General features: G+C 43.9%; 3 protein-coding genes across 13 annotated transcripts in view; 1 reads left to right on the top strand and 2 right to left on the bottom strand.

Annotated features, from left to right (window-relative positions):
- Positions 1 to 389: 389 nt before the first annotated feature.
- Positions 390 to 1,270, top strand: neurog3 (neurogenin 3). The gene is made up of 2 exons (XM_012850187.2): positions 390 to 467; positions 677 to 1,270. The coding sequence occupies exon 2, from the start codon at positions 678 to 680 to the stop codon at positions 1,260 to 1,262; it is 585 nt and encodes a 194-aa protein (XP_012705641.2). The 5' UTR covers positions 390 to 467; position 677; the 3' UTR covers positions 1,263 to 1,270.
- Positions 1,271 to 3,419: 2,149 nt separating this feature from the next.
- pdlim1 (PDZ and LIM domain 1 (elfin)) lies at positions 3,420 to 14,594 on the bottom strand. Its single transcript, XM_012850197.3, has 7 exons — positions 14,346 to 14,594; positions 11,116 to 11,267; positions 10,894 to 10,978; positions 9,827 to 10,011; positions 5,175 to 5,332; positions 4,962 to 5,079; positions 3,420 to 4,018 (listed from the first exon to the last, which is right to left on the bottom strand). The coding sequence occupies exons 1-7, from the start codon at positions 14,439 to 14,441 to the stop codon at positions 3,832 to 3,834; spliced, it is 981 nt and encodes a 326-aa protein (XP_012705651.2). The 5' UTR covers positions 14,442 to 14,594; the 3' UTR covers positions 3,420 to 3,831.
- A 7,224-nt stretch (positions 14,595 to 21,818) lies between these two features.
- The window catches only part of LOC105915919 (sorbin and SH3 domain-containing protein 1), a 56,689-nt gene continuing 51,246 nt past the window's right edge, over positions 21,819 to 27,261 (bottom strand). For 8 of the 11 annotated variants that reach the window (XM_036126374.1, XM_036126375.1, XM_036126368.1 and 5 more), the window contains 3 exons: positions 25,007 to 25,194; positions 24,761 to 24,867; positions 21,819 to 23,937 (listed from right to left, as the gene is read on the bottom strand). In XM_036126374.1, the coding sequence (XP_035982267.1) occupies positions 23,870 to 23,937; positions 24,761 to 24,867; positions 25,007 to 25,194 (363 nt within the window). In that variant the 3' untranslated portion in view covers positions 21,819 to 23,869. The remainder of the gene's footprint in view (positions 23,938 to 24,760; positions 24,868 to 25,006; positions 25,195 to 27,261) is intronic. The other 3 variants (XM_021309356.2, XM_021309360.2, XM_036126371.1) reach the window with 2 other exon arrangements.

Raw genomic sequence — 27,261 nt, 5'->3', positions numbered from 1 at the left:
AGTGCACATTTATTAGATTATTTGTGGCACCACACGAGCAAAAAATAAAATAAAAATACTGGAAATGTCTGGAAGATTCCACCATCTGCATGCAGGACCCAATATATTAATAAAAACCTGCAGCAATACTTGGATGGTTAGAGCTTTGTTTTATTTTATTTTATTTCATTGCATTTGTATCTAACCTGGTATATTACATCCTTTTTTTATATATATTACGCATATAATAAAAGCAGTAAAGAATGAGGGGTAGAGGGAGAGTTCAGGGGGACGCGCTGCTTGAACGCTGATTGGCCACTTAACGGGCGCTGTTGATTCAGGCGCCCACTGCGCAAAAAGATAAGATAAAGGCCATATAAAATGACAAAGATGCGCATCCATCCCTCACTGTCAGCTGCACATATACAGGATCTGACGACCGCCTGTCTCTTCTAGCTCTCTTTACCTGTCTGCAAGCGGCTGCAACAGTAAGTGCAAATAGATCTACCTATCTGGGTCTCTTTTAGTTGATGTCTAGACACTTATTTAGAAAAAAAGAAAAAAAAATGCAGATTGTGCATTTCTGTATCGTGGGAAACAGAAACATATATTTTTACCCAGGTGTAAATTGTCGTTAAAGTCCCTGCGTAATGGTGTTTTTTATGTTGCATTAGTAATTATCTGCTCTTGTGCGCAGGATGTCTGCCACACCAAGGGATGCGGTTCCCCCGGTGCGGGATGCAGAGACCCTCTGCAGCTTCTCTCCAACATTTTCCAAACCTGTGCAAGAACCTGGAGGCATCTCCACAGACCCTGCTGGAGACTCGCCTGCGCGGCGAGAGAGGATGTCAAAGCCGGGCGGCGGACCGCGCGGCCGGCGCCGGATGAAGGCCAACGACCGGGAGCGCCACCGGATGCACAACCTGAACTCGGCCCTGGACGCACTGAGGGACATCCTGCCGGCGCTGCCAGAAGACGCAAAGCTCACCAAGATCGAAACGCTGCGCTTCGCCCGCAACTACATCTGGGCGCTGACGGAGACGCTGCGCATGGCGGACCATCACCAACAGCACCACGCCGCCGCGTCGGAGCCGAGGAGCCCCGGGAGCGTCTCCTCCTCGGAATGGGACTCTGCGTCACCCGCAGCGGAGTCCTGGTGCGGGACCGCCGCTCCGGAACCGAGCTGTAAAACCCGTCCAAGAGAGCCGCCCGCTTTTATTCCCATTACCATTTACTTCAGGTCACTCCATGGAGAAGATCTCATCAGAAACTCTTGGTACTAACAGACATATCTGTAAAACTCTCTTTAAAATAGATAAACACCTTTGGAGCTAAATGTCTTTTTTTTTTTTCTTGATGCATTTGTTTTACTTTTTTATACATTGTTATTTATTCAAGAACAATACAAAAAACGCTCCTCTCCAATAGCTTCCTGCAGGCAAATGCCTCTGGTGGCGTCCCAGAAGGTACATTTGTAATTTCTTTTTGGTTATTTATTTTACATTATTTGATAATTTAATAACTTACTGTTTCTGCTCATGTGTATTTCTTCTTTTTTTTTCTTGTTGGAAAATAAGAAACCTGAGCTATACGTCAGACCACTGCATGTATTTATGGAACAGCCTCAGAAACCTGCATTACACCGCTGTCATTTTTTCACTCAGCGCAACTGAAGACCAAAAGAAAGAAAGTTGTTTGGTGCTCAGCAGTTTTTAGTGGTTCCACCATACAGTTAAATTATGACAAGCAGATCATTACTTCTTTTACAAATCAACTTCAATCAAAAATGCGTGAAATCGGTCCAAAGTTCTTGTCCACCAACACGTTTACTGATGTCTTTTCTCCCCTTTGTGATGTAATTCAGCTAAACACACAAATCGCATTTTTTTTCTGCTCTTGAATCCCTTATTTTTGTGGAAACGTGTAACAGCAAGTCCAATCTCAACTGGCCAGCTGAGCTTTCCGTGTCAGTGCAGAATTTGGGAAAACCTAAAAAAAAAAAAAAAAAAAAAAAAAAAAAAAAAAAACTAAACTACTCAACTGGAATATTTCTGGACCAATTTTTCCTTTTATCTCCAACCCGAGCTGTAAATCTCTGCAGCTCCCCCAGAGGCTGCTTCCCCGTTTGATGCTCCCCTCACCTGAAGATTAGTTGGTCCATCCCAGATGACTGGATTGTAGGGCTGCGCATAAAAATCAATACAAAGATTATTGATGTTTTTAAAAATGCCAATATTCTGGATTTCAATATCGATATACCTCCCAACCCCTAGGTGGCGTTATTACAGCGCGTCATTACTGTTCACAGTGAGGAAGAGCAAGTGAGACGAATTTGCAGAGCGGCTGACAGGATTTTAGAAGCGCCTTCGTCCCTAAAATGAAATGTTTGGGCACATTTTTGGTTTCTGATACGTTAAATGCATTGATCCAAATGCACTTTGTTTCCCTGTTAATATGTCAGTGTTCAATAAATTGAACATTAATATATTTAGCTGGTTTTGTTGATTGAATGACTGAGCATTCATTTGAAAGTAATAAATATCGATATTGGAGTCAAATCAAGTCAAGCTGAGCTTTATGGAGAATCGTATCGTATCGTGAACTTTGTATTGAGAATGGAGTCGGCTCATCCTAGATGATACGCGGCCCTGCTGGACGGAGCTCTTTGATGTTTAAAGCTTGGATGTTTTATAACCCAACTCCGCTTTAAACTGGTTCCTTAAAAAACCTCAGAACAGCCAGATTCACACTGACACAAAATTACCAGTGGATTTACTAATCAGCTGACTGCATTGACACGGTTGTAATTTGACATCAGACAGAGTTTCTCTGCTCTCTGTTGGCAGCATCCTGTCTTTTTTCCTGAAATGTTTGCTTTGTTTGGTAGAACTTCAACATCAAAAACTTCACAAACGCAGAACAGCGATTTATGGTTGAGTCTCCGACACGTTCAGCACAATCTGAGACTCAAGTTACCAGAATTTGCTTTGCATCCTGTTATCTTTTAAAAAGCAAATCCTAAGGCTAACCGAATTTACAGATGGTCTGTCCACAATATACTGTTGCTATGCTATAGATGTGGAATCTGCAAATATGGATTACCAGATGGTTAGAAACCAGATTTAGACAGTAGGCCAGAAAATAAAGTCAGGAAACGCGGTTATAATTTTCCGGTACTCATCGATGCAGATCCCTGACTTTTCCCGGTTCTGCAGGAACCCTGAGCTTGGCTGTGACGTCAGAACAGAGGCGTGACAGAAACAGGTGTGACTGGTCGGGTGTGTGATAAACCAGGCCAGGATCCACTGGATGTTCCTGTTTACACCTAAATAGCCTCATGACAGACGTGAGCCAGGCCGTTCTGTTGGATCCACATTTAATACTGCTCAGCTGCCGCCGGCTGCATTTATACAATCACAATAATCACAAAGCACAATCAACCCGTTAAAAGCTGAAACTTTTATTTGGCAATCACGTTCTATTGTGCTTTTGGCTATTCATGGTGTGTAAAAAAATATGTTTCGACTGTATAAAAACGCACGTTTTATTCGGGGTGACTAACACTTGTTCTACGATTTAGAAAAACATGGTAATGTACAAAGAGGACCATGACTTGAACACAGCGGTTGGCTGCCGGGCAGCTCGCATTGCTTTAAGGAAGGAAACTAAGATCCTGTGGCCATAATTCATGTGCAAATCAACATTTTTAAACACGAAGCCCTTTCCTTTCTGCCCGCCAGTCGCGGCGCTGAACCGTAAACCAGACTCAGGTCTGCTTAACGGTCTCAGAGGCACGAGTTTGAGCAGAACGGTGAGCGCGGTGCAGTCTGAGGCCGGGCCGGGCTCAACGCTCTACTTGGGGAACACGGTGACCACGTCGTAGCCCTCGGGCGGAGTCACCCGCTCCCGCGCGTGTTTCTCGCAGTAGATCTGGTCCTCCACGAAGAAGTGGCCCTTCTGCTTCAGGTTGACGTCGCAGTCTGTGCAGGTGTAGCAGTCGGGGTGACGGAACTTGTCCCGCAGCTTCACCAGCATGCCCCTGAAGAGAGAAAGAGAGAAAGCCACGATCCCGTGAATCAGGAGCCAAAGAGATCATCTCAGAGAGTTTTTATTGAAAAATAAAACATTTTAGGCTGGTGCTGAGCTCCAGCAGTCATGGGGTGAGAGGCGGCATCCACCCTGAACAAGACAAACAACCACACACTCACACCTAAGAGCAATTTAGAGACCAATTACCCTCACAGTAACGTTTTTTGGGCTGTGGGAGGAAGCTGGAGTACCCAGAGAGAACCCACTGATGCAGAGGGAGAACATGCAAACTCCATGCACTAAGACCCCAGGCCGGGATTTGAACCCAGGACCTTCTTGCTGCTACTGACTGAGCTACTGTGCGGCCCTCTGTTATGGAGACAGTAGGACCAGACGCCCCTAAAATCTGCAGGTCAAAGCTTTTAAAAGCTAATAGGCCATAAAACTCAGTGAATCTTTATCCTCCACTTTAATTTCAGTTATTCTGCCACAAACACAGCGTCTGTCTCCTCCATCTCCATCTGAGCTTTACTGTAGGAGCAGCCTGCTGAGTTTCTTGTTGTAAAAAGACGATCTTTCGCGCTTTTTAATGAACTCCATCACAAATCATTGACAGAAATGTAAAATCTCAGAGGAGCGATCATTTCTTTTGGTGAGGCAACTCCAGAGTAAAGATTCTTTGTAATAATGAAGAGATGCAATTTATCCCGTCTAACTGCGTTCAGCCACAAGGTGGCGACAGACGTCAGGGAAACTCCATTCCTGTGTGGATGGAGCCGTTTTAACTGCAGGAGCTGAAGGTTCTGACCAGCAGAACCGACTGTTTCTACACAGCTGACATGAAACCCGCCTTTTGGCCCAGAAAGAACCTAAATGCAGATGTGGGGGGGGGGGGTGTTAGCGGTCCTGCTGGACCTGAACGTCACTCACAGCTACAGCAGATGAATACTCACACGATCCCAGAGCCACATTTGTCACAGACGGGCAGCTTGTCTGCGTTGCCCACAGAAGATCCGATCTTTGTCGTCGGCGCCTTCACGCTCCTGAAGCCGGATGGTTTCTCCGAGTCGCCTGCAAACACCGGGAGCAGAGGGAAAACCTCACCACGGCGCCGCTGGCTTCACAAACAGCCACAACAACTTTGCGTCTGAAACATGGACCCGTACCCGTCTCCAGGATCTCCTGGAGCACCTTGAAGGAAGCGGACTGCCGAGGCGGCTCGTCTGACTCCTGGTTCTCCTGCAGCATCTTGTAGACCTCGGAGTCGGCCGGTACGGCCGGTGGTTTGCCCGCTGCTGGTGGCGCCGCCGGCTCTGATGGCGCCCTGCGAGGACAAAGGTCACAGCGTCAGATCACCCAGGGACCAACCCAATGGACAACACTTCCCTTTATGGCTGAACACTCAGACCATGAAGAAATTAGACTGAAAGAAGGGAAGATTCTGATGTATAACATTTAAAACCCTCCTTGTGTGCATGCAGGTGATCTGACAAACCATCTGATTTCTTGATGATCTGATGGCTAAAACATCTCCGCTTATAGTAGGAGAACTAATAAAATGTCGAGTTGGAGTCTGCGAGCCGCTTTAAACGTCTAATTAGACGTTCATGGACGCACGGATGCTGACTGGTTTTAGTTTATCAGAACCGTGTCTGGCCTTCAGCTACATCTCTCTTTCTCTCCATGCAGCTGTGTAGATTTAAGGCTTTCTGGCACAATGAGCCTCCGCCCGTCAAGGCAATTCATCCGGCCCTCAAGAGCCAAAAAAGGCACATCAGGTCATGAAATAGAGGCATATATCCTTTTAAAGCGTATAAAGTGGCTAAAACTGTGCCTCCTGTAGTGAATGTTGATTTTTTTTCTTTAACTGTGTAGTAACAGCATCCTACCACTAGATGTCAGTTTTCACACAGCACATTAAAATGACCCAGAAATGTCCAAAAACAGAAAACGTGATGCAGAATGATGAGAATGTAAAGTGGAACTCACCCCAATATCATATATTCTTGCAGATAAACTGTATAAACTGGGCCTAAGGGTGCTACTTTTATGTTAATGTGCATTCTTTTTTCACTTTTCTATGTGAACTGAAATGAAATTCTGAAAGTAGCATCTATACACGTGCAACCGGCCCTTTTAATGACTTCATGATACCAAAGTGTCCCGCTATAAAAACGCGTTTGACAGTCCTGCTCTAGAGGAAGAACCCGGAGCAGCAGCTGAGCTGCTCTGAAAGGACTGTAGGAACCACGGAGCACGGCTGTTTCATCAGCAACACAAAACGCCCTGAAAGGAATAAAGGTGTCGCTGGTTATCGGCTACACCAACAGGCGAGGGCTGAGGGGCGCGCTTACTTTCTGAAAAACCTTCAGCAAACCTGGGAGAGCCTCTCAGAGGAGAGCACATGTCTGTAGGAGGCCTTCAGGCCTGACCAGAGCAGAGGGGTTACTGGTGAGGAAGCATCCCATTTAAAGTAGAAAAAACACGTTTACTTGAATGTTTACCGCCTTCATTCTCAGTCCAAAATATTTACAGATTTTTTTAGATGCATTTCCAAACAAACTATTTCACCAAAAAGGTGCAAAGATCATGAAACAGACGCTGCAGTCTGCTTTGCCCTCACTGTCACCTTAGTGAATATCTCAGCTTTCCTGATTAAACAGGCAGAATAACGTCTCCATGTTCTCCTGCAGCTAGAGGAGGAAAAGTGGACCGACCCAGAACTCGTGGCAGCACCTTTTAACGGTAAAAAGATCCACAGCAGCAAATATTCTCCTGAAACGATGTACGACTAAACGTGAACGTCGCTGGTTCTGGAGAAACCGGACGGCTCGCTGCAGCATCCATGAGTCCAAACCCCTGAGGTCATTTCCCCAACAGCTGCTTGTGCTGCATTCAGGTACTGATGGGACATCCTAATATCAAAGCTACAGAGTGATTTAAACCCGTTTTATTCTCAAGCGCAGCCTCAGTCTTATAAAACGTTTCTAAACAACGTTTGCAGGTGGTTACGTCGTTGAATGATCCGTCTATCCAGGCGCCGGCTCTGCCTGCTTATTCTGCTTTAATCAGTGAAAGAAATCACTTAAGGTCACGCTATTTAACTTTAGAATGGAATAAAAATCTAATTTCAGAACTTGACAAGAGTCTTTGTTCACTGCTGACTGAAGCCCAACAAAAAACAAAAAAAAACACTGACTTATTTCTATATTATTTTCTTGACTGAAACGTATCACAGCGTTCTATAGCAGAGATAATTTCTTTAATATAAAGAATATCAGCCGGTGTCTAATCTAAATAATCAGGTGGATTATTTTAAAAATTAATTACTGAAATAAGATCACTTCAGTGATAATCTCATATATTGAGAACGTCGACTAAATATGGGTGTTAAGATACCAAAAACTTCAATTTGGTACCTTCATCACCACGGCAATGATTTAAAGGCACAGGCTTATTTCTGGTTAAGAGAAAAGAAGAATATATGATAAACTACAACAAGGCAAAGTTACCTTTAACTTCCTTTATTTGGGCAAAATCAATAAGAAGGGAACAATTCAGCCCTTGTTTAGGTAGACATGCGATTTAAAAGTGTCACTTCCCTGTTTGACAAAACAGCCACAATAACACTAATAGTAGGAGTTAATATCCCTTTATGGAAGAAAGTACCTTTGATTTAGTCAGAATTATTTGATTATAGCTGCTCATCTTTAGTATGCCACAATATAAATATAATCATTCTAGGCTAAAATAAACTGGTTTCAAACCCAACACAGATCTGGGCCATAGCAATATTTCCAGTGTAAACAACGATCCGGTTCATGTGGATATATTCAGCAGCAGCAGCTCGGTAGATTTCTGTCTTTCTGCTAATTCTGCATTATACTTTGTTCAGTCATCAACTACAGCAGCAGGGTAGCTTTCTATTATTATTATTATTATTATTATTATTATTATTATTATTATTATTATTCTCATAGATATGCTGAAGTGTGACACCACACGTGGAAGACCCCGCCCCCTAGCTTCCTGCTGGAGGGCAAACAAACTGAACACTCGCCAACAATAACTGCCTCTTTAGCTGTCAAGTTGTGAACATAATGTGTTAAATGTATGCGTGTCATGTCATGTGATCTGATCAGTACAGATAACACATTTAACACATGCAGCGCTGCAGGCAGCACAGACCAGAGTCAGACTAATGCAACATTTCACAGGCTTCCAGCTGATGAAATAAGGCGACAGCAGCGGCTCGTAGCCGTGGAGAGAGTTCGACTGGATGATGCTTCCAAACTCTGGGAGCTCACCTCACAGGAGGCATGTTTAAGTTTAAATAACATATGAGAACGTTTTATTTTTTTTTTTCCAAACTAGTCAGCTACTGTGCAAAGCCACTGCTGCATAGTTAGCATGAACACTGCAGTTAGCTATATTCAACAGATACACAACAACTATTAAAAGGCCATTAAACTGCATATATACATGTTTTTATTGTGTTTTATCTTCTGTAAGAACATCACAGCTGACTCCAAGAAGCACGCTGCGTTCATGCGCTGACTGCTGTGGTAAAACATCTGCCCAACAGATATTTGATACGTAGACATAAAGCGTTACAGCCTTCTAACGGCTTGTACGCCTTCATTGCCTCTGCTGTGTAAAGCCCACACAGAACCAGCGGCTAATCCTCAAGACCGGCGACCCGCAGCTATGAGAAATGAGTCTGGAAACTTTACGCTAAATCCAGTTAGCTCTACTGCTTAAGTTTTATGATCCTCTGCACAGAGACGACCTAAAATCAATAACACCTACATCTCCAAAGATTGTTCCATCGCGGTGGCACGGCTACGGCTGGCAGGTTTGAGAATCCAATTTTTGCCCTCCGTCACATGCGTGAAATACCCGGATGTAAACAACGACATTCAACGAGCCTATAGCTTCACAGCTGAACAGAAGTAATGGAGGTTAGGGCTGGCGACATAGAAACAAAGCATATCCATAAAATAGAAATCATATTGATCCATATAAATAATTAACAAATTAAAAAAAAGATTTTAAGTGCTGCCTTGGCCATTTTATGCTGTTTAGCAACTTATTTTTAAAATAAGGACACTGAATTCAAACTGAACTCTTTATTCAACCAACTTTTTACCAAAACAGACTTTTTAAAAGAAGAACGCGTGCTGTGTGAACTCAGCCGATCAACTTTTACTGCGTTGATCACTGAGCCGCCTAGCTAACATTTAAACAGGGTTAGCTTCTGTCGTCCAGGAGCTTTACTGACCTCTTAGGCTGCTCTCACACATCAGCGTCCTTTTTCCTTTTCTCGGTTGAATTCGGTTGTATTTACATGTTATCTAAGCCACTATAAGGCCTTTGTTTGGGCAGTAGTATAAAGCTTGGTACTCATCATCACTCCAGACTTTTTGAATTGAGAAAGCTTCCTGGAGAGGAAGCGAAACGTCTTCAACTACGGAAAACAAGTCCAGTTGCTTTGTTTTTTACTCTTTTTTCGAACTCCTTTTCTCATGTTGTCTGGACAGGGAGGCTTCCTCTAAACCACACTTTTGTTTGTCTAGTCAATAAAGAGCGTTTCTCTGGCTGAAATCGACATGTCAGCTGAGTCTAAACCTGCTAACCGCTCATCAGCACTGATCTGCTGCAGGGAGGCCGAGTGTCTCTCTGTTAAACCGACTGACACAAACGATCACCTTTGAATGATTCGCTTTCCTCAGGATCACACTGAGATCCATCAGTTGGTGAAACGAAGCGCCTTCAGGGCCCGTCAGCTCCGACAGAGGACACCTTTAACAGGACTCACTTGGTGCTGGGCTCAGTAGCTGCGGTCCCCGTCTTCACCTCGTCCACGGCCGAGTTGAAGTCCTTGATGTTCTCCGTGGAGTACAGACCGGACGGACTGTTGTACTGGTTGGTCACAACCTTGGGGCCGAAGCCAGAGAAGGGCAGGGCGCTCCTGTTGTGGGACGAGCCGATGTTCTTCACCTCCTGGAGGAGAACCAGAAGAACATTAAAGCCACATCTCTCTTCCAGCTGCTGCTGAGATTAGTTGGTGAAACGACAACAAAACATGCGGCGCTGCTGTGGGAACACGGTGAAGATGCAGCGTGTGCAGAGAGGAACTCTGTGATGAATTTAGACACAAACATGCATTCTGCAGCGCTGACATCAGGGCTTCACAGACTTTAACGACCAGCAGGGAAACGGAGAACCTGCTGCTTTTGACACCCGACTGCAAGCCGTTAGATGAGCTACGCAGGATCCTCATCTAACCTCACAGCCGACAGACACGTGATGACATCGGCATGCCAGCTCCGTGGATGGGGGGGGGGGGATACCAGCGCACCTAGCTCATGCCTCGCAGCGGGAACACAACACAACACAACGCGGCGCACGCTTCGAGCATCTGGCCTCTTGGCTGAGGAACGTCTGCAGACGTCAGCTTTGTCTGCAGCAGGCTGGAGCGAGCAAGCCTGAACGGGACAGATTTCATCCAAATGCTTGAAACGTGTTTACGGGTGGGGGGGAGGAAAATGGTGACACACACACACACACACACACACACAGTTTCCTACATGAATTCAAACTTTGGCCTCAACTTTTCCCCCGAAAGCAGCAGGAGAGGCTTGCGTCACAGCTTGGCTGATAAACTAGTCTCCTAGGTAACGTCCTGTTGGGAAGCAAACAATGACTTCATTTCTGGCTCGCACACACGCAAACCGTCCCACAGCCTCTGCGAGCGCGGCGGCCAGCCGTGGTTTAGGCCTGACAGGGCGTACGGCTACCTGCGCTACAAGAGGAAAGAGTTCAAGTGATTTCCTGTTTCCGGTGCGACGGGCAGAGCCGGAGCGGCGGTGATACGATACACACCCGGGGCTCTGACGCCAGGTTCATCTTGTAAGGGTGTGTCTTTCCTTCCTCTGATGAAAGCGGCGACCACAGCTTAGTCTCTGACCTGCAGCGTGAAAAGAGGGAAAAAAAGAACAAGGTTATGGAAAATGCAACAAGTCCACACACACTAGGTTTAAATGGAGCGCGGCAGCTTCTCTCATTTCCTCCTGGTTTCCTCTTAAAGCCGGGGACGCGGCCTACCTGTCGATGGACAGCGCCATCTCCTCCACGCAGCCCTTGATCTTGTTCTGCGCCTCCAGGTGAGTCATGGCCTCCGTCGGCTCGCCGTTGATGGACAGGATTATGTCTCCGATGCACAGGTTGGCTTGGGCCGCCTTGCTTCCAGGGGAGACCTGCGGCACAGAGAACCCCGCGTCAACACAGCGGGGAGAAAACGCGCTTTCCAAGAAAGAAAGGATGAAAATGAGAGGAATGAAATGCAGACAGACGGCTTTAACCGCTCCATGCTGCAGCCTTGTTTACGGCTTTGGGTCGGCCGGCCAGCAGACGGATGTTCCACCCAGATAAGGGGCTCGGAGCGCGGAGACGGGCACGGTCCGGGAATTCCTGATGGCGTTTCCGTGGGTGGAGCGGCCCGTCTGCAGCAGGAGCCGCCGGCCTCTGCTCAGAGTACACGGCTGAGTCGCATACGGCAAGCTCACAGTCACAAGATAAACGACAAGGACCTGAACTTTACAGCCGACGAGGAGATAAGTGGCTATAAAATAAAATTTAACACTGCGGCCTCTCAGGCAAATGTTGCTCTAAAGCTCTATGAAGCTCAGCTCTGGTATCAGGCATCAGCCTGGGGGGATGTGGGTCTTGATGAGACCGTCAGTTTAGCATCCACGTCTTTACGAGGCCGACCTGTTTCAGAATAACAGCCTCTGCCGTCGAGGTGCATTGTGGGCCACGAAACGAGCCCCGACAAGTCTGGCTTGTCCTCAGCGATCCCCTCCGCAGTCGGAGCTCCCCGTTTCACCGCAGAGCCTCACAGAGTGCAGCTGAGCTACCGACCAATCAGAGGAAGACATGCCCGCCGCCCCTGAATGCGCCGTCAGCCTGATGTGGGTTCAGAGAAGAAGAGAACGGTGCGGGTCGGGTCAGATTCGTGTTTAGCAACAAACGGCGCCGTGCTGGTGTTGTCGAGGGCGCTGAAGGTCAGAGCAGCACCGCCCGTTACCTGCTACACACATGTAGCGTAGCCCAGCTGATGATGGCCTTTTACTACCTTTACATAGGAGTCCTTTTTAATTGCCGGTTCAGAAACTATTCCTAAACGGTTCGGGTAAGGATGGAAATGTTTAAAAGCAAAGGAAAACAATTACAGCCGTTTTTCTCACTGGGTTGTCCACCTGTGTCGATGTTCTGTGCTTATTGGACTGCGATGAATCCCGTTCAGGACCGTGAGCAGCATTTATTCATGTTTTCATGGACCCGTGCGGAGGAACAATGGTTCTAACACCATAACTAACCGTTTCACCGACTGCTTGGGTTTGCTCATGTGACGGGTCAGTCTGTGGTTCTGACAGGACCAGCAGTGATTACTCTGGTACATATTCTGTTGCATATCCGGTTCTTCTCCTTTAATGAAGGGCGCAGAGAAAGCGCTGGAGCTACGGGCGGTTCGCCTGGCTGCCCCTCCACCACCTGTTGCTGCGAGCTGCTGCTCAGCTGGCTGAAAGGAAGGCAACCATCATTCTCCTCGCCTACAAGGACAGATTCAGCTTTATGGAAATATCCCAGCTATAACAATCTGTGGAATAAACACCAATATGTTCAGTTGGAGTTTTATTGTTTTGGTCTACAAACCAAATGTAAAAAATAAAGAAAAGGGGTTCTTTAGAACATTATGCTCTAAGAATAATTATTGCTGTGTTTTAAAGAGCAGTTCTTTTATTCCAACACTGCACCATCTGAAAAATAAAATTAAAGCGACCTGGAAATGAAGGAAATGGCCTCTTTAACATATTTCTAGAAAGGATTTCTTAATGACTGGGAGGCAGAGGCGTCTGGTTAGATGTCTCATAAAGCAATATTGGCCCTAACTAGTCCTTGGAAGAGTTCAGCAGAAACACCACGCTGTAGTAAAAGGCCAGGAGCTGTAATTGTTGGCCACTAAAAAAAAACATTTATTTCTATTTGGTCAAACTCTTTTATAAACATCCAATATTTTAATTAAAGAGTTGATCAGACATTTTCTGTAAAAAAAAAAAAAAAAAAGGGATGCCATTGTCGTTGAACCAAAGTCCACTTCACCTCATTAAAAAAAAATCAAGACATGGAGTTTACAGTTATTTTTGGTTTCAAATTAGAAGAAGAAAAAAAAAACATTAAAAGTTTCAGTCTACTCTCATCAATGATAATAAAAGTCACTGGGTGGATGTGGTCCTGTCTGCTACAAAAGCCCGGTTAATTTTACATGAACAGCTGACATTTCATGTTGGAAGAAGATTTTAATCACACCTGGAATAATTCAGCCCAAGTGAAAATAAAAAGTCTCCTTCAACCACCTGTGCTGGCAGGCAAAATCTGCATAATTCTTTCATTTAGGTCAGATGAAATGGCCTCAGTTTGGACAACCCTCGGCTTTTAGATGATTAAGAGGAGGCATCATCATCATCATCATCTTCATCATAATCATCATAATCAAGTTGGTTTCAGACAGCCTTGCAGGGGTGTGGGACGACTTTAAAGTTAACTTTTATTGTTTTTATTTTATATACGTAGCCATTGAGCTAACGGGGAGTAACAGGGCTGATGGCTGCAGGTGTGACAGATTCAAAAATGCACAGGACTGAAGCTACTAAAGAAATATTAACCATATCACCCTTTACATAAACGGCTAATGAGCTTCTGCGTTAAAACTGCCGGTGAACAACAGCTCACCCCAACGTTTCAGCTAGCTGGGCTTCAGCTAGCTGAAACGGGGTTCAGTGTAGCCGTTAACTGTCCGTTAACCAGACGTTAACCGACCGTTAACTAGCCGTTTGCCGGCGATTAGTCAGCCGTTAACCGGCCATTAACCGGGCGATAACCAGCCGTAAACCGGTTGTTAGCTAGCCGTTAACCGGGAGATGTCCAGCCGTTAACCGGGAGATAACCAGCCGTTAACCGGGAGATGACCAGCCGTTAACCGGGAGATAACCAGCCCGTAACTAGCAGTTAGCCAGTGGTTAACCGGTTGTTATCTAGCCGTTAACAGGGCGATGACCAGCCGTTAACCGGCTGTTAGCCAGCCGTTAATCAGCCCGTAAATTAGCCGTTAACCGGTTGTTAGCTAGCCATTAACCGGGCGATAACCAGCCTGTTAACCGGCCCGTTATCTAGCCGTTAAGACTGCCGTTAACCCGACATCACCTCTCTGTCTGTCTGCGTTTATGAACACCGAGGAATGACACCGACATCCTCACAACGAAGCCTGAACTCACCCGGGAAATCGCCAGCGGCTGTTCGAAGTCCTTACCCCCGACGAGCCGGAACCCCCACGGGCCGGGACCCTGCATCACCACCCGGACAGGAGGCATAGCGTCAGCCTACAGTAGGAAGCTTCAGGCGCTAACGGACGGGTAACCTCTGGACCTGCGGCTCGGTTCCTGCCGCTGCTGCTGCTGACATGAGCCGTGGTGATTTGAGGCTGAGCAGCACAGCAGCGGAGGGGTGGACCCTCCCAACGCCATTGGACGAATGGATCCGGAGGTTTTCCTCGCTGATAACCTGCCGTCCGCACAGATCGTTTATCGCGAAGAGTTGTCACTACGCACTCCCACTCTGCTCCGACTCTTGTACTTCCGCCAACGTTGCAGCGTTTTCTTTTTAAAGAACTTGGGGTAAAACAAAAAGTACTAGAACCTTGTGGCAGTATTTAACTTAAGTTTGATACCATTACTGTGGAAAACCTTAAACCACCCAGCTATTGTGCGCTGTAACTGAAAAATCAGTCTACCATAACATACTCGTCTGACTAAAATTGATAGAAAAATAGCACTCACCACATGTCTCTACGTCTTTTTTCATGTTTTCCTAAATGTTTTAAATTTATATATATATTTTGGTATAAACGGATGCACAGCCTGACCAAGGCAGAAGCAAACTAAGCTGCTGCGTAGGGGCCCGAAACCAGTAGGGGCCTCCCAGAAATACTAAAAGTTGTGTGTTTTGTTTTATTGAGAATGAGGTCACTATTAAATTTAAGTTGGTGGTTTCAGCAGAGATAAACTAAAAGATCATTGTTTGTTCAGTGTTTAATGTTTAAAAGAACTGGCCAGTCTACTTAGTAAAAGTGTAACCCTTACTGTTTGGCGGCTGTGTTTACAATCTGATGCTGCAAGTTCAATCTTTTCTTTGAGAAACAGTTCGGTTTATTCTCACCTCAGCGAATAACAACCCCCTACTTCTGATGGTCATCTAAGCTCAGCCAATTAACTGTGGCCCCTTCTCCTGGATTCCATCAAATCTGTTTTTAAACACGGTTTGAGGGGCCCCCAATTCTAATTCTGCTTAAGACCCCATACAGCCGTGGGACGGCCCTGGGCTGGAGGCAAGTTCTTTAGTTTTATAAACATCAAAAGACATCCGGAAAACAATTACAGAACCTGCAAACTAAATCCACATGAAGAAGAAATAAACTAAACTCCGAAACGCTTTAACGACGGTACCTGTTGATCACCTAACTTTGGTTTTTTTTTTTTCTTTTTTTTTGGAGTGGTAAAAAGTTCTTTGAAGGAGAGGCCCCTCTTCACATTTGGCCCCTCTCAGCAGAGCTCTGCAGCTTGTTTCAAAGGGGATGTTAGCTCTGCCTTTACGTCACTCTGTTATGTGCAAGCTTACCATTTATGGTAGAGCTAAATCCCAGGATGTGGAATGTGCCGCTCCCCAAACCTGAACTCACGCCAGGAGCTGTGTGCTCAAAGTGCCTGGCCAGACTGACTGAATGAAACACGCCCTTTCTGTGCTTTGCATGCAGCCTTTCAAGCCTAGGTCACATCTAGAGAAGAATAAAAGTGCTACTGCTTGTTAATATGGCCACAGCTGATATAAGGACCCTAAGCAGTTCAGCATGCCACACATCTAATACTGTTTAATTGGGTATTTAACAGCTGTAATTAAACAGTTTGCTTGTATTTCAACAATCCAACCAACCCTACTGCAGAGTACGTTTTTGCTTGACCTCCTGAGTAGCCACTTCACAATATTTATTGAAAGAAATGCCAGTAAATAAACGTCTGAGAGAAGTTTACCTTCTAGATTTACTCATCTGGTCTGGCAGCTGTGTCTGAAGTAGAGCTTTTCATTGGGGGACTGGTTGTATGCCGGAAAGACGTGCAAGGTTTAATTGGTTGTGATCTGCTAATTATGATTCTTTTTTTTTTTTTTTATCTGTGGTTATTTGCTGTTGCAGTTAGCATGAAATCACTTCTGCTGTAGACCCAAGCAGCAGGGATTAAGCTAGCAGCATTAAATTATCACTGTTAACTAAGGCTCGACGAGATGATGAAAATATGTGATGACCCGTGATGACGTTTGGGAATCTTACAATAATGGCATGACTTGAGATACAAAAACAAATACTTATCAGTGTCTTTCTGGTTTTTGCCCATTGCAAACCCACAACATGTATGATTTAAGCACCTCATAAAATGTTGCATTAAGGATCATCATCATCAAGTCCCTAAATACACTGCTTAAATAATTAGCTAATATTTATTACAATAAATTTCTATTGATATTATAACAAAAAATATGCAACTGATTATGCAATCCTACACTTTCCAATGTTTTAATCATGTAAAGCACTTTGTGTTGTCCTTGTACTGAAATGTGCTATAGAAATAAATTTGCCTTTGCTTACTGTAAATGTAACGATCAAAAATATAGATTTTCTTACATATGATCACAACTACCTTTGTCAGCTCTTTTGAATCCTAAAAAAAATTCGATTTTACATAAAAAATTAAGTTTAATGAGTTTAAATATGTCTATTCGGACATAACCTGCCCAGCCAGATTGATGACGTGTAGCATTCTCCGTTCTGCACATTATCAATCTGGGTTTGCTCCCATCCAACCCGTTCGGGCAAAGGAGGAACATTTAGCAGAACCTTACAAGCTGATTGGACGACGGGAAATCTTGTGCCCACCTACCAAAGTTAGATTTTAGCCAATCACGATATCAAATAAAAACGTAAGCAGCTGGAGCCATGAGAAACCACAACAAGTTATGCTGGTGAAGGCCCTTCTTGCTGCTCTTTTAAAGAAGAAATCCTGGAGAAAACAGACGTGACAGCAGCAGCTAGTGTGTCTTCCTGCACTGCCATGCTTGTTTTGGTTCAGCTGTGTACTGCAACGTGATTGGCAGAGGTGAGTGGTAACCAGTTACATTTACTCAGTTACATTTACTTCAGTTACTTTTTGAACAAAATGTACTTCTAGGAGTAGTTTTACTGCACTGTACATCCTACTTTTACTTGTGTAAATATTATGAAGAAGTTTTGCTACTCTTACTTTAGTAAAATGTCTGGCTACTCTATCCACTGTGAGTAACTTCATGAATAAAGAACAAACTTGTTTCAACCAATAAATGCACCAGAGAGACACATCTACTGGTTATAATAAGGTGAGACTTGTTTGTCTTTAATCTAGTTTGAGTTATAATAAATAAACAGGATGTAATTTGGATATACTCATGCTAAAGTAAATAAAACCCTGTAGTATGTTTTGTCAGATGTCAAGTATTTTATTATCCTCATAATAATGACTGCTACTTTAAATGTGTAAATATTAAGACCAGAAACATTTCTAACCCTGGCTCATGTGTACTCCTTTAAGTTTGTAATGTTAGTGTTTTGCCAAAGTCCAGACTTGAACCTGATGGAGACGCTGTGGAGGAGCTCCAGATTAGGGTGATGGGAAGGAGGCCCTTCAACCTCAGAGACTAGAGCTCACCGACAAATATAAATTGCTGCAATAAAGCAACAATAAAGTTGTTGCTTTATTGCCTCGAGAGATTATTCTGTTGATTACTGAGAATGATTTCAGACATGCCATTTCAAAGTTGATCCTCTTTTTTTGAATGGTTTTATTATCTTTTGATTGCTGTATATTTTTCTATCAGAAACAAATTGAAATGACTGGGTGACTGTAGACTACACAGCCATAATTTTTAGTTGATATAGTACTGTAGAATCATCAGACCTGTTAGACACGCAGCTACACCAAGTCTAGGACCTCCAGGCCTGCAGAGCTCATTTATTCCTTGGGCCGGCTATGGTTATGCCCACACAAAAACACATGAATGGTTTTCAACCCCTTCTTCCCCAGAGAGGTTCCAGATAACCAGACTGATACACGAGGTGATAAATGACCAGGTCAGAGGCATGGTAGTTTAAATTGTTTATTAAATATTGCATAATACCGAAGTCACAGCAGTGTGTAGTATCTTTATTTTAATATTGTTAATGTAACATCACTGCAAATAGAAGCAAACAAACCAAACCTGTTGCAGGTTGTGCATCTCATCAAACTAGCCCGATAATTTTAATCATTAATCGATATTTTCGAAGCAGGGTGTCACACTCTTGGGTACTGGTACGGTCACAGACAACAGACCATGGGTACACTGATCTGACATTTCAGTGAAAGTCCCCAAAAAATAAAAAGAAAGAAAGAAAGAAAACAAATTAAAATGACAATGAGGCAGAATTCTGTAACGTAAATCATTATGACGCTCACACATGGCAGCGATCATGATCACATGGGACGAACTTTCTGTGCTGCTGAGTAACGCTCCGCTCTGTGCTTTGCCACAAATCCTTCGTGGTCAGTAATCCACCGCAAGCGAGGGGGAGCCCAGTCTGATACCCCCCCATCGCTTGCAGTCCATTCACTGTATTTTACATATTTACAACCGTTCCCGTGCTCATCCAGGGTGAAGTTTAGACAATACACTCAAAACATTCACGGCTCCCGGGATGCTTTATCGGAGCACAACGGAGCACAAAACCACTGAGCCGTTCTGACCGTTTGATTTTATACAGGGCGTAAAGAAAATCTCCCTCATGTTTTTTTTTTCTTTCCATGATGGAAGAAAAAAAAACATTTTTCGTTTTTACAAAGCTACAGCGTCATCACGCGCTCAACCAGCCAAGCACACCGATGTGAAGCTGAGGTTATAGAGGAACAAACATGTTGTGGAGGCCTCTGTGGTGAAACAAAACACATGAACATTATCTGCAAACCCGCGGCGCAGCGTATTAGCACAGGCCCGCCGAGGAAATACTCTGTAGCTATGTTGGCAAAGCGGTCGAAAGGGGTTGTCAGGACGAGAGAGAGAGAGAAAAAAAACTGATTTATACACTAAATAAATGGGAGGAAACACTGATTGTACTGCTGTTAAATCAAACTTCATATACGTCTCGTATCCCTTCGTCTTATGCTTATCTGCAGCGCTTTACTGAAGTCTACTTAAACCTTGGACTTCTTCACATTTCAATTGCAAACTTTGACTGATTCAGTTGGGATTTTGTGGCACTAGCGGTCCCAATCAGCAGCGTTCATGGGGGGAAGACATGCAGCGAAGCTCCCAAGGTCAGGAATCGAACCCCGGACGGCTACGTGGAGGACTGATAGGGAGCCTGCTACACCTCGCACCGCCCCTTCAGCAAGAATTTCATATGACAGACCAACACTAAGCGGTGCCTAACTGCGCAGTGGAAGAAAAACTATTTCTCTCTAATAGAAATCTAAAAAAGATCTATATTTGTAGTCAGACCTCTTTTCTTTGATCCATCTAAGTAAAATCCAGAGTAACCAGGCGTCTTTAACGTCAATATAAATACTGACGTTCTGCGAAGGCTTCGGAGAACATCAGGGAGCAAACAGGTTCGTGAAGACCAGCGGAAACAGCGGACAAGTCGGGGCGAACGTTGCGGAGAAGTTTAAAGCAACGAGATCTCACAGAGCCATGAGTTTACCCGTCACCTGAAAATGGAGAGCCTATGGCACAGCTGCAGAACGACAAGTCAGGCATGGAGAGCATTAATCAGAAAAGCAACCGAGAGGCCCGTGGTTACTCTGGAGGAGATGCAGAGATTGATCTGTAGTGGGCGTCACTAACCTCTCCCCTCTGTAATGTTCTCAGCTCTACTGTGTCTCTGTTTCCCTGCTGCTGTGTGCATACGCCACTCTCTGAGCTGCTCTACCAATCTCCCCTCAGTGTTTACACCCTGTTACTGGGAGCTGCTGCACCTGGGAGGAGCCCTGCATACACCTCGCTCTCCCAGTGTGTAGGTGCCAGATTCTTGATAACCCCGGTGTGAGTAGACCTTCCAGCGTTCCTTGACTGCCTTCTAGTGTGCAACTCTGATTGTTGAGCCACTCGGACCCACTGCTTGGATTCTGTGCCACCTCCTAGATTCAAGAAAGGTTAGTGGCTTACATTGGATTTCCAGCTACACCCGTTCCTTTAATACATCTTTTAAACCGCTCCTTGTGTCTTGGCTGACTTATCGGGTCTTGCAGGATGTGTTGAGAGCTGGTTTATGGCTATTGAGATCATTTGGCTTGACCCCTGATCGGACGGTTTGAGTAATAAATCAAGCTTTACTGAATGAAGAAGAGACTCTTTGTTTTAGAAGCAGATCCTCCATGTCTAACGTAAGTTTCTGTCTCCTTTGGAATTCCAAATGAATTAAATATGCATATTTTAAATGTTTGCCTCTGATCATTGTTTCTCCTTTACTGCCAAATCTTAAACAGGGGTAGTTTTAGGCCCAGTTTTAACATCCACAGTCCAAAGCCTGATTCTTTAAACCTTCCGTGATCCGCTACCCTGGAGAGACCAGAAGAAAGTCAGTAGTAGTCCCGTCTGACTATGTGCAGGAAGCCCTGAATGTGTGGGAGAGGTGCTCTGGGTGGAGCTAAAAACAGGAAAATCCTGGAAGTAAATCTGCTGGAGGCCTCAAAAGGCTTGAGACTGGAGTTGAGGTTCAGTGTCCCTAAACATGCAGCCTGGTCCACGATTAAATGGATTAGATCAAAGCATAAAGACGTGTTAGAATGGTTCAGTCAAAGTCTAGACCTAAATCCAATTGAGGATCTGTTAAATTATAGGTTAGAGGTGGAACTGTGACAATTTTTTGTGTTGGTCTGACACATAAAATGCTCCAAAGGTTGTGTTTGGAAGTTGACAAAATGTAAAAAAAAAAAAAGTTTAAGGAGACCTTTGCAAAGCACTGTACAAACAAGCATATAAAAAGGTGATACCTACGGATGATCCGCTGTTTCAAGTTGAGAAACTGTGATTGCAATCTTTGCACAGAGCCCTGATATGCACCGATCCCCCCCTAAAAAAAATACCTGTTCAGCAAATAACCCAAAAAAAACTACAGCCTCATCCTGCCCTGTGCAGGTCATGACAAGCACTGAGACACATCTGCAGAACAGTCTGACGTCTCTGTTCCCCGCTAATATGCACAGAGTTGAGACCGGTGAAAAACGAGACGTATTCTGAAAACCCAACCCCTCCAAAAAAGAAAAGAAAAAGATCAACAACAGCCTTTGTGTTTGCAGGCAGGTTTCTGTGCAACAGGCTTCGCTCTGGCATTAGGTGTCCCTGACACAATCTGGACTCATAGGAAGACGGCTCTGACGATTTCAGAGCAGAGTTGGCCGTCTCAGTGGGGAGATGAAGAGGAGCAGGGATGGATCTTACAGTGCATGCAGAACATTTACATTAAAAAAATACGTGCTCGTCTTCAGGAAGGCCTCTTATATGTGTGGATACAATCTTGTCAGAGAGCGTACGGTTAACATTTCTATAAGCTCGCTTTTTAAAATCGGCAAAAATCACATTCCTGGACACTTCTCTGGCTAAAAAAATAGCTTTAGGTCATCAGATTAATCTGCTTTCATCTTGTTAGTTGGGGACAAACTGGAGGTTAAGTGCTACCACAACGGTCTAATAGGTGCGCTGAAGGCGTTGTTGGATCACTCGCTACCTTAAAGGCATCACTTAATCAGATTAAAAGGATGAATATTCAGGTATGCTTCACTTTTACAATACATGCAACACAGTCCCTGTGTCCTGTACTTGTGTTTGCTACAGAAACTATAAAGTAGAGCAGTGTAAATACGTTTGTTGTTTCTAGACAGGCACCTCACTGCATCGACGGCTGCAGAAGAACGGTTGGTTGAAACAAACAAGGCAATACTGAAGCGGTATCCAAAGCGTTTAGATGTAAAAGCTTTGACAGTCCCCCAAAAGAAGACAACACTGAACTTATGGTGATGTTAAGTACTTCACATAAAAGCAAAACTGCACAATGACATCAACTCCTGCAGGGTTCCCTAACGTTACACACTGTCAAAGGGCATATATCATAATTTTCAAGGGTCAGAAAACCTGATAATCCTGAAGGCGTGAAACATAAATAAGCCACAATCGGCCTTTTCGTTGTTTTTTAAAGAGGCTAAAACATTTTATAAGAGAATTTACTGAAGCCACGCTCACTAAAACAGGAAGGCACTACCATATATGGATGACGATGCGTCTGGAACGGCAGTGACTGGATATCTGATGGTAAATGATTGTTTTCTTGACAAAATAAAGAACATTTTAAGAGAAATATGTTGGAAAAGGATAAAATAAGCATTTTTGCCTCAAGGATCATCTAGGAAGGAGATGTGGGCGAGCTCTGTGGAGGTGAGCAGGTTATTTTTTTACCCCAGGATTATGAAAGAACTGGAAAATTAGATTCAAATGCAGAAACTACATCCAAAGCCGAGGGTAGAGTCAACAGCCAGACCACCAATGCAACTGTGGGTGTTTGTGAGCATAAAGTTTACCAAACAGGATTATATTTATGGGGATTTTACCTTCCCTCCCAGCCTCTACACAGAGCCTTTAAATCTCTACACAGGGTGCCAGTTTGGTGGGTCTCCAAGCTACACTCTCTCTCTCTGAGGTTTCTCCTGATTTTCTCCTCCTTACCGGATAGATGCCCATATAAAATTTCACTTTTCAGCCTCGTTTTCCAGCTGCAGACTTTACCATCGCTTCTTTTGTCCCGGGTGGACATTGGTTATGTTTTCAAGGCCCAGTTTGCCGTTTCAAACATGGCGTCATCACTCATGTGCAACGTTTGTTGCTGCGTTTAAACCACCTTGGGCTCACATTCTTTCTCTTGAACTGTTTTTATATAAAGACATATTTCCCAATTTCAGACACAAATCTAACTACGGACAACTGAAAGTCTGGAGAAATATTAATAAAATGATATATGCCCTTTTAACTTGAAAAGGATGTTTTTAAAGAAGTTTTCTTAAATCAAAAATTAAGGGGAAAAGTCTGTTTAACAGACACAAAATCTAAAAAAGAAAGAAAAAAAAAAAATCACATTAAAATTTCACATCTGGGAAGTAAATTTGATATTTCGGTTTTGAAAAGAAAGTGATCCACGATCTGCATCGCGCCTCTGGTCCTGAAAGGTAGCTCATGACAAACAGCTCCGACTTGCACCACATAAAAAAAAAAACAACAACTTTTCCTCCTCCTCCAAAGTCCTTCTTAGGTAATAAGATCCACTCTATGATCCTTGAGCTGCTCTGACGCCAGCCTCCAGACTGAGGCGCTACATAGACGCGTGTGTGTGTGCGCGCGGACGAATTGGAAGCCATAATCTGTGCAACATCAGCTAATTCGTGTGACGCTTCGCCCCACGTGTCGGGGACGGATGAATTCGGCCAAGAAGTGGGTGACGTGCGATGGCGGTTTGGGGCAGCGTCCTCTCCGGCGTCCTTCGCCTCGTGCGGTTTGACATACCCCCAGGCCACACTGATCACTTTCCCAGACAAAAACGTCCCGGCCAGATGACTACTCTAACCGACAGCCATGCGCAGTAGTAATAACTTCCCCAAGCTGGACAGGCAACCATGTGTTACAGGCAGATTAGATGTGGTTACAGTTTCACTTCCTTCACGTAATTCCCGGGAAAAGTCCCAAACTGTTTCGTCCTTTTTGATGTGCCTGTGGAGAGAAAGGAGAAGGCGAGAGTCAGTGAGAGGATTCTTTTTAAGCTACAAAAAAAACAACAACGACACAGCTGATAGTCACTACGATGCTATTGGACATTACACTGCAAAAACGGAACTTAAAATAAGAAAATCCTCCTTTAAATTAAGGTATTTGTCCTTGATTTGAGCAGCTAAATAAGATGATTTGCCAATGGAATAAAATTTTTGCACTTCAAATAGGAACAACTCATCTCCATTATCTCATTTCAAGTGCAGGATGTCTTATTATCTTATTTTAGGGGTCAAAATACTCATTCCATTGGCAAATAATCTTATTTACCTGCTCAAATCAAGAACAAATACATTAACCTTAAGAACATTTCACTTATTTTTAGATCCGTTTTTGCAGTGTAGAAACTCTATATAAAGCAATGTGAACCCTGGTAGTCATACACTGCAAAAACTGAACTAAAAATAAGTAAAATTTTCTTGAAATTGGTGCATTTGTCCTTTATTTGAGCAGGTATAACATTATCTGCCAATGGGACGAGTATTTTTACCCCTAAAATAAGATATTTAGATAAAATACACTTGAAATATGATGATGGAGATGAGCTGTTCTTATTTTAAGTGTAAAAATCTTATTCCATTGGCAAATTATCTTATTTACATGCTCAAATCAAGGAAACATACACTAATTTAAAGGAAGATTTTCTTATTTTTATCTATTTTTGCAGTGTATGCTTCGCCCTCAGCATGCACGTCACACCCTGTGGGGCCTCCGCTGTCGTTCTGCAGAAACCCTGCACGGATTAATGTGCCCCTGCAGGACGTACCGACAAACCAGCCGTCATCGCACTTCTCCATGACACTGACCAGGTCCCCTTCCTGCAGCTCCAGCTCGTCGTCGTTCTGAGGCACGTAGCTGTACAGAGCCTGGAAGCTGGAGCGGCGACATAAGAGAGTATTCGGTCAAAACGCGCAAAAAAAACCCAGCCGGGACCCAGAAATGTGAGGCGGAGTCGCGATTAAAGGGGCGCAGGGATCTGAAACGGCGTGAAACTGAAAGGAATCTCACTCACATTCCACAGCTGAGACGGCTCGGCTCCGGGCTGCTGCTGTGGGACTGGGGTTGCTGGGAAATGATGAGAGATTGTTTACTGGGGTGGGGGAGCAGTCTATGGAGAGAGTCATTATGGTGGTGGGACAGGGTGCTGCAGTACCTCACCGAGGTCTCAGCAATATTCAAGATCTCATTACACACTGCCTCCTATAGTAGCAGTCGCCAGAGAGAGAGAGAGAGACATACAAGAGTCCCGGAGGAGGCCAAGATGAACGGAGGGGGAGTTTTAAGGAGTTAGAGAGGGGAGGAAGAAGGGAGGGGGGTTGTGAGGGGGGTCCGGTGAGGAGCAAAGGCAGAAAACAAGAAGGGGGAGTGATCCATTCAAAGCCGGAAGAAACAGTAGAGATGTTGGTGAAGGCCAGGAGGAGAGGCATGAAAAGGCAGGAGACCAGTGGGCGCATGTAGACAGGAAACATGAGTCAGTTAGTTCATCTTTACAGGGCATTAGTCAGTGTGAGCATGCAGCATTAAAAGGGAAGCCCGCAGTTACAGGCGGACTTTTCAGGCGATTGTTCGCTTTCTTCCTAAGCGTTGCATAAAGCTGATTCATGTCAGATTAACAGGGCAGTTCTTCAGCTTCCTTTAGAAACCCTACACTGCAAAAACGGAACTAAAAATAACTAAAATGTTCTTAAAATGAATGTATTTATTCTTGATTTGAGCAGGTAAATAAGATGCTTTGCCAATGGAATAAGATTTTTGCGCTTAAAACAGGAGCAACTCATCTCCATCGTCTTATTTCAAGTGCATTATATCTAATTATCTTATTTTAGGGGTAGAAATGCTCATTCTGTTGGCAGATAATCTGATTTACCTGCTCGAATTAAGGACAAACGCACTAATTTCAAGAAATCTTTACTTATTTTGGTTCTGTTTTTGCAGTGTGCACTACACTGCAAAAAGGGAACTAAAAGAAGGTAAAATCCCCTTGAAATGAGTGTATTTTTCATTGATTTGAGCAGGTAAATAAGACTATTTGCCAATGGAATAGGATTTTTGCACTTAAAATAAGAACAATTCCTCTCTATCATTTTATTTCAACTGCAGGATGTCTAATTATCTTATTTTAGGGGAAGAAATTCTCATTCCATTGGCAAAAAGTCTTATTTAGCTGCTCAAATCAAGGAAAAATAAACAAATTTTAAGAATACTTTACTCACTTTGAATTCACTTTTTGCAGTGTAAACACAGCGGTTGTTTAATTTACACTGCAAAAACAGAACTTAAAATAAGTAAAATATTCTTTAAAATTAGTGCATTTGTCCTTGATTTGAGCAGGTAAATCAGATGATTTGCCGATGGAATAAGATTTTTGCACTTAAAATGGGTACAACTCATCTCCATCATCTTATTTCAAGTGCAGGATGTTGAATTTTCTTATTTTAGGGGTCAAAATACTCATTCCATTGGCAAATAATGTTATTTACCTGCTCAAATCAAGGACAAATACACTAACTTTAAGAACATTTTACTTATTTTTAGATCTGTTTTTGCAGTGTAGCGACTGATTCAGAACGCTGAAAAAGTCCTGGTCACACGACTCGGCTCGGACAGTAACATTTTCAGCGAGAACTGAAGTCCACTTGTTTTGTTTTTAACTTTCCAAAAAAGTTAAAAACACAAAGCAACAGGACTTTGAGGACGTTTCGCTTGCCATCCAGAAAGCTTTTATCAACTCCACATTACTCCAGACTTTTTGAATCGAGAAAGCTTTGCTGGATGGGAAGCGAAAAGTCTTCAAACTTCGGAAAAAAGTCCAGTTGTTTAATTCTTTAAACTTTTTTGGAATGACCGTGACCTGGATGACTGAGAATCTTCACCAGCATTTTGTTTTTAACCTTTTCTGACTCAGCCCAGTTTGGGTGGAGTGTCTGCCCCCTTCGTGACTCTCCAGTACTTCCCAGATCCATCTGTCGCTGGTGACCCGGTTCAGGCCCTCCCAGAAACGTCTGACACACACTGCAAAAACGGATCTAAAAATAAGTAAAATGTTCTTAACTTTAGTGTATTTGTCCTTAATTTGAGCAGGTAAATAAGATTTTTTGCCAATGGAATGAGTGTTTTCACCCCTAAAATAAGATAATTAGACATCCTGCACTTGAAATAAGATGATGGAGATGAGTTGTTCCTATTTTAAGTGCAAAATTCTTATTCCATTGGCAGATCATCTTATTTACCTGCTCAAATTAAGGACAAATACACAAATTTTAAGAA

The sequence above is a fragment of the Fundulus heteroclitus genome, chromosome 22 (genome assembly GCF_011125445.2).
Source record: "Fundulus heteroclitus isolate FHET01 chromosome 22, MU-UCD_Fhet_4.1, whole genome shotgun sequence".
NCBI lineage: Eukaryota > Metazoa > Chordata > Actinopteri > Cyprinodontiformes > Fundulidae > Fundulus > Fundulus heteroclitus.
Note: the sequence above shows the minus strand (reverse complement) of the source record. Positions and strands in the feature narration are given on the sequence as shown.

Bases quoted from the DNA above. Each gene is read 5' to 3' on its own strand.
- neurog3 (XM_012850187.2), top strand. From the start codon at position 678: ATGTCTGCCACACCAAGGGATGCGGTTCCCCCGGTGCGGGATGCAGAG.
- pdlim1 (XM_012850197.3), bottom strand. From the start codon at position 14,441: ATGCCTCCTGTCCGGGTGGTGATGCAGGGTCCCGGCCCGTGGGGGTTC. The intron at 11,268-14,345 runs GTGAGTTCAGGC...TCTGTGCCGCAG, and splicing joins AGCCGCTGGCGATTTCCCGG to GTCTCCCCTGGAAGCAAGGC. The intron at 10,979-11,115 runs GTAGGCCGCGTC...TTCACGCTGCAG, and splicing joins ATGGCGCTGTCCATCGACAG to GTCAGAGACTAAGCTGTGGT.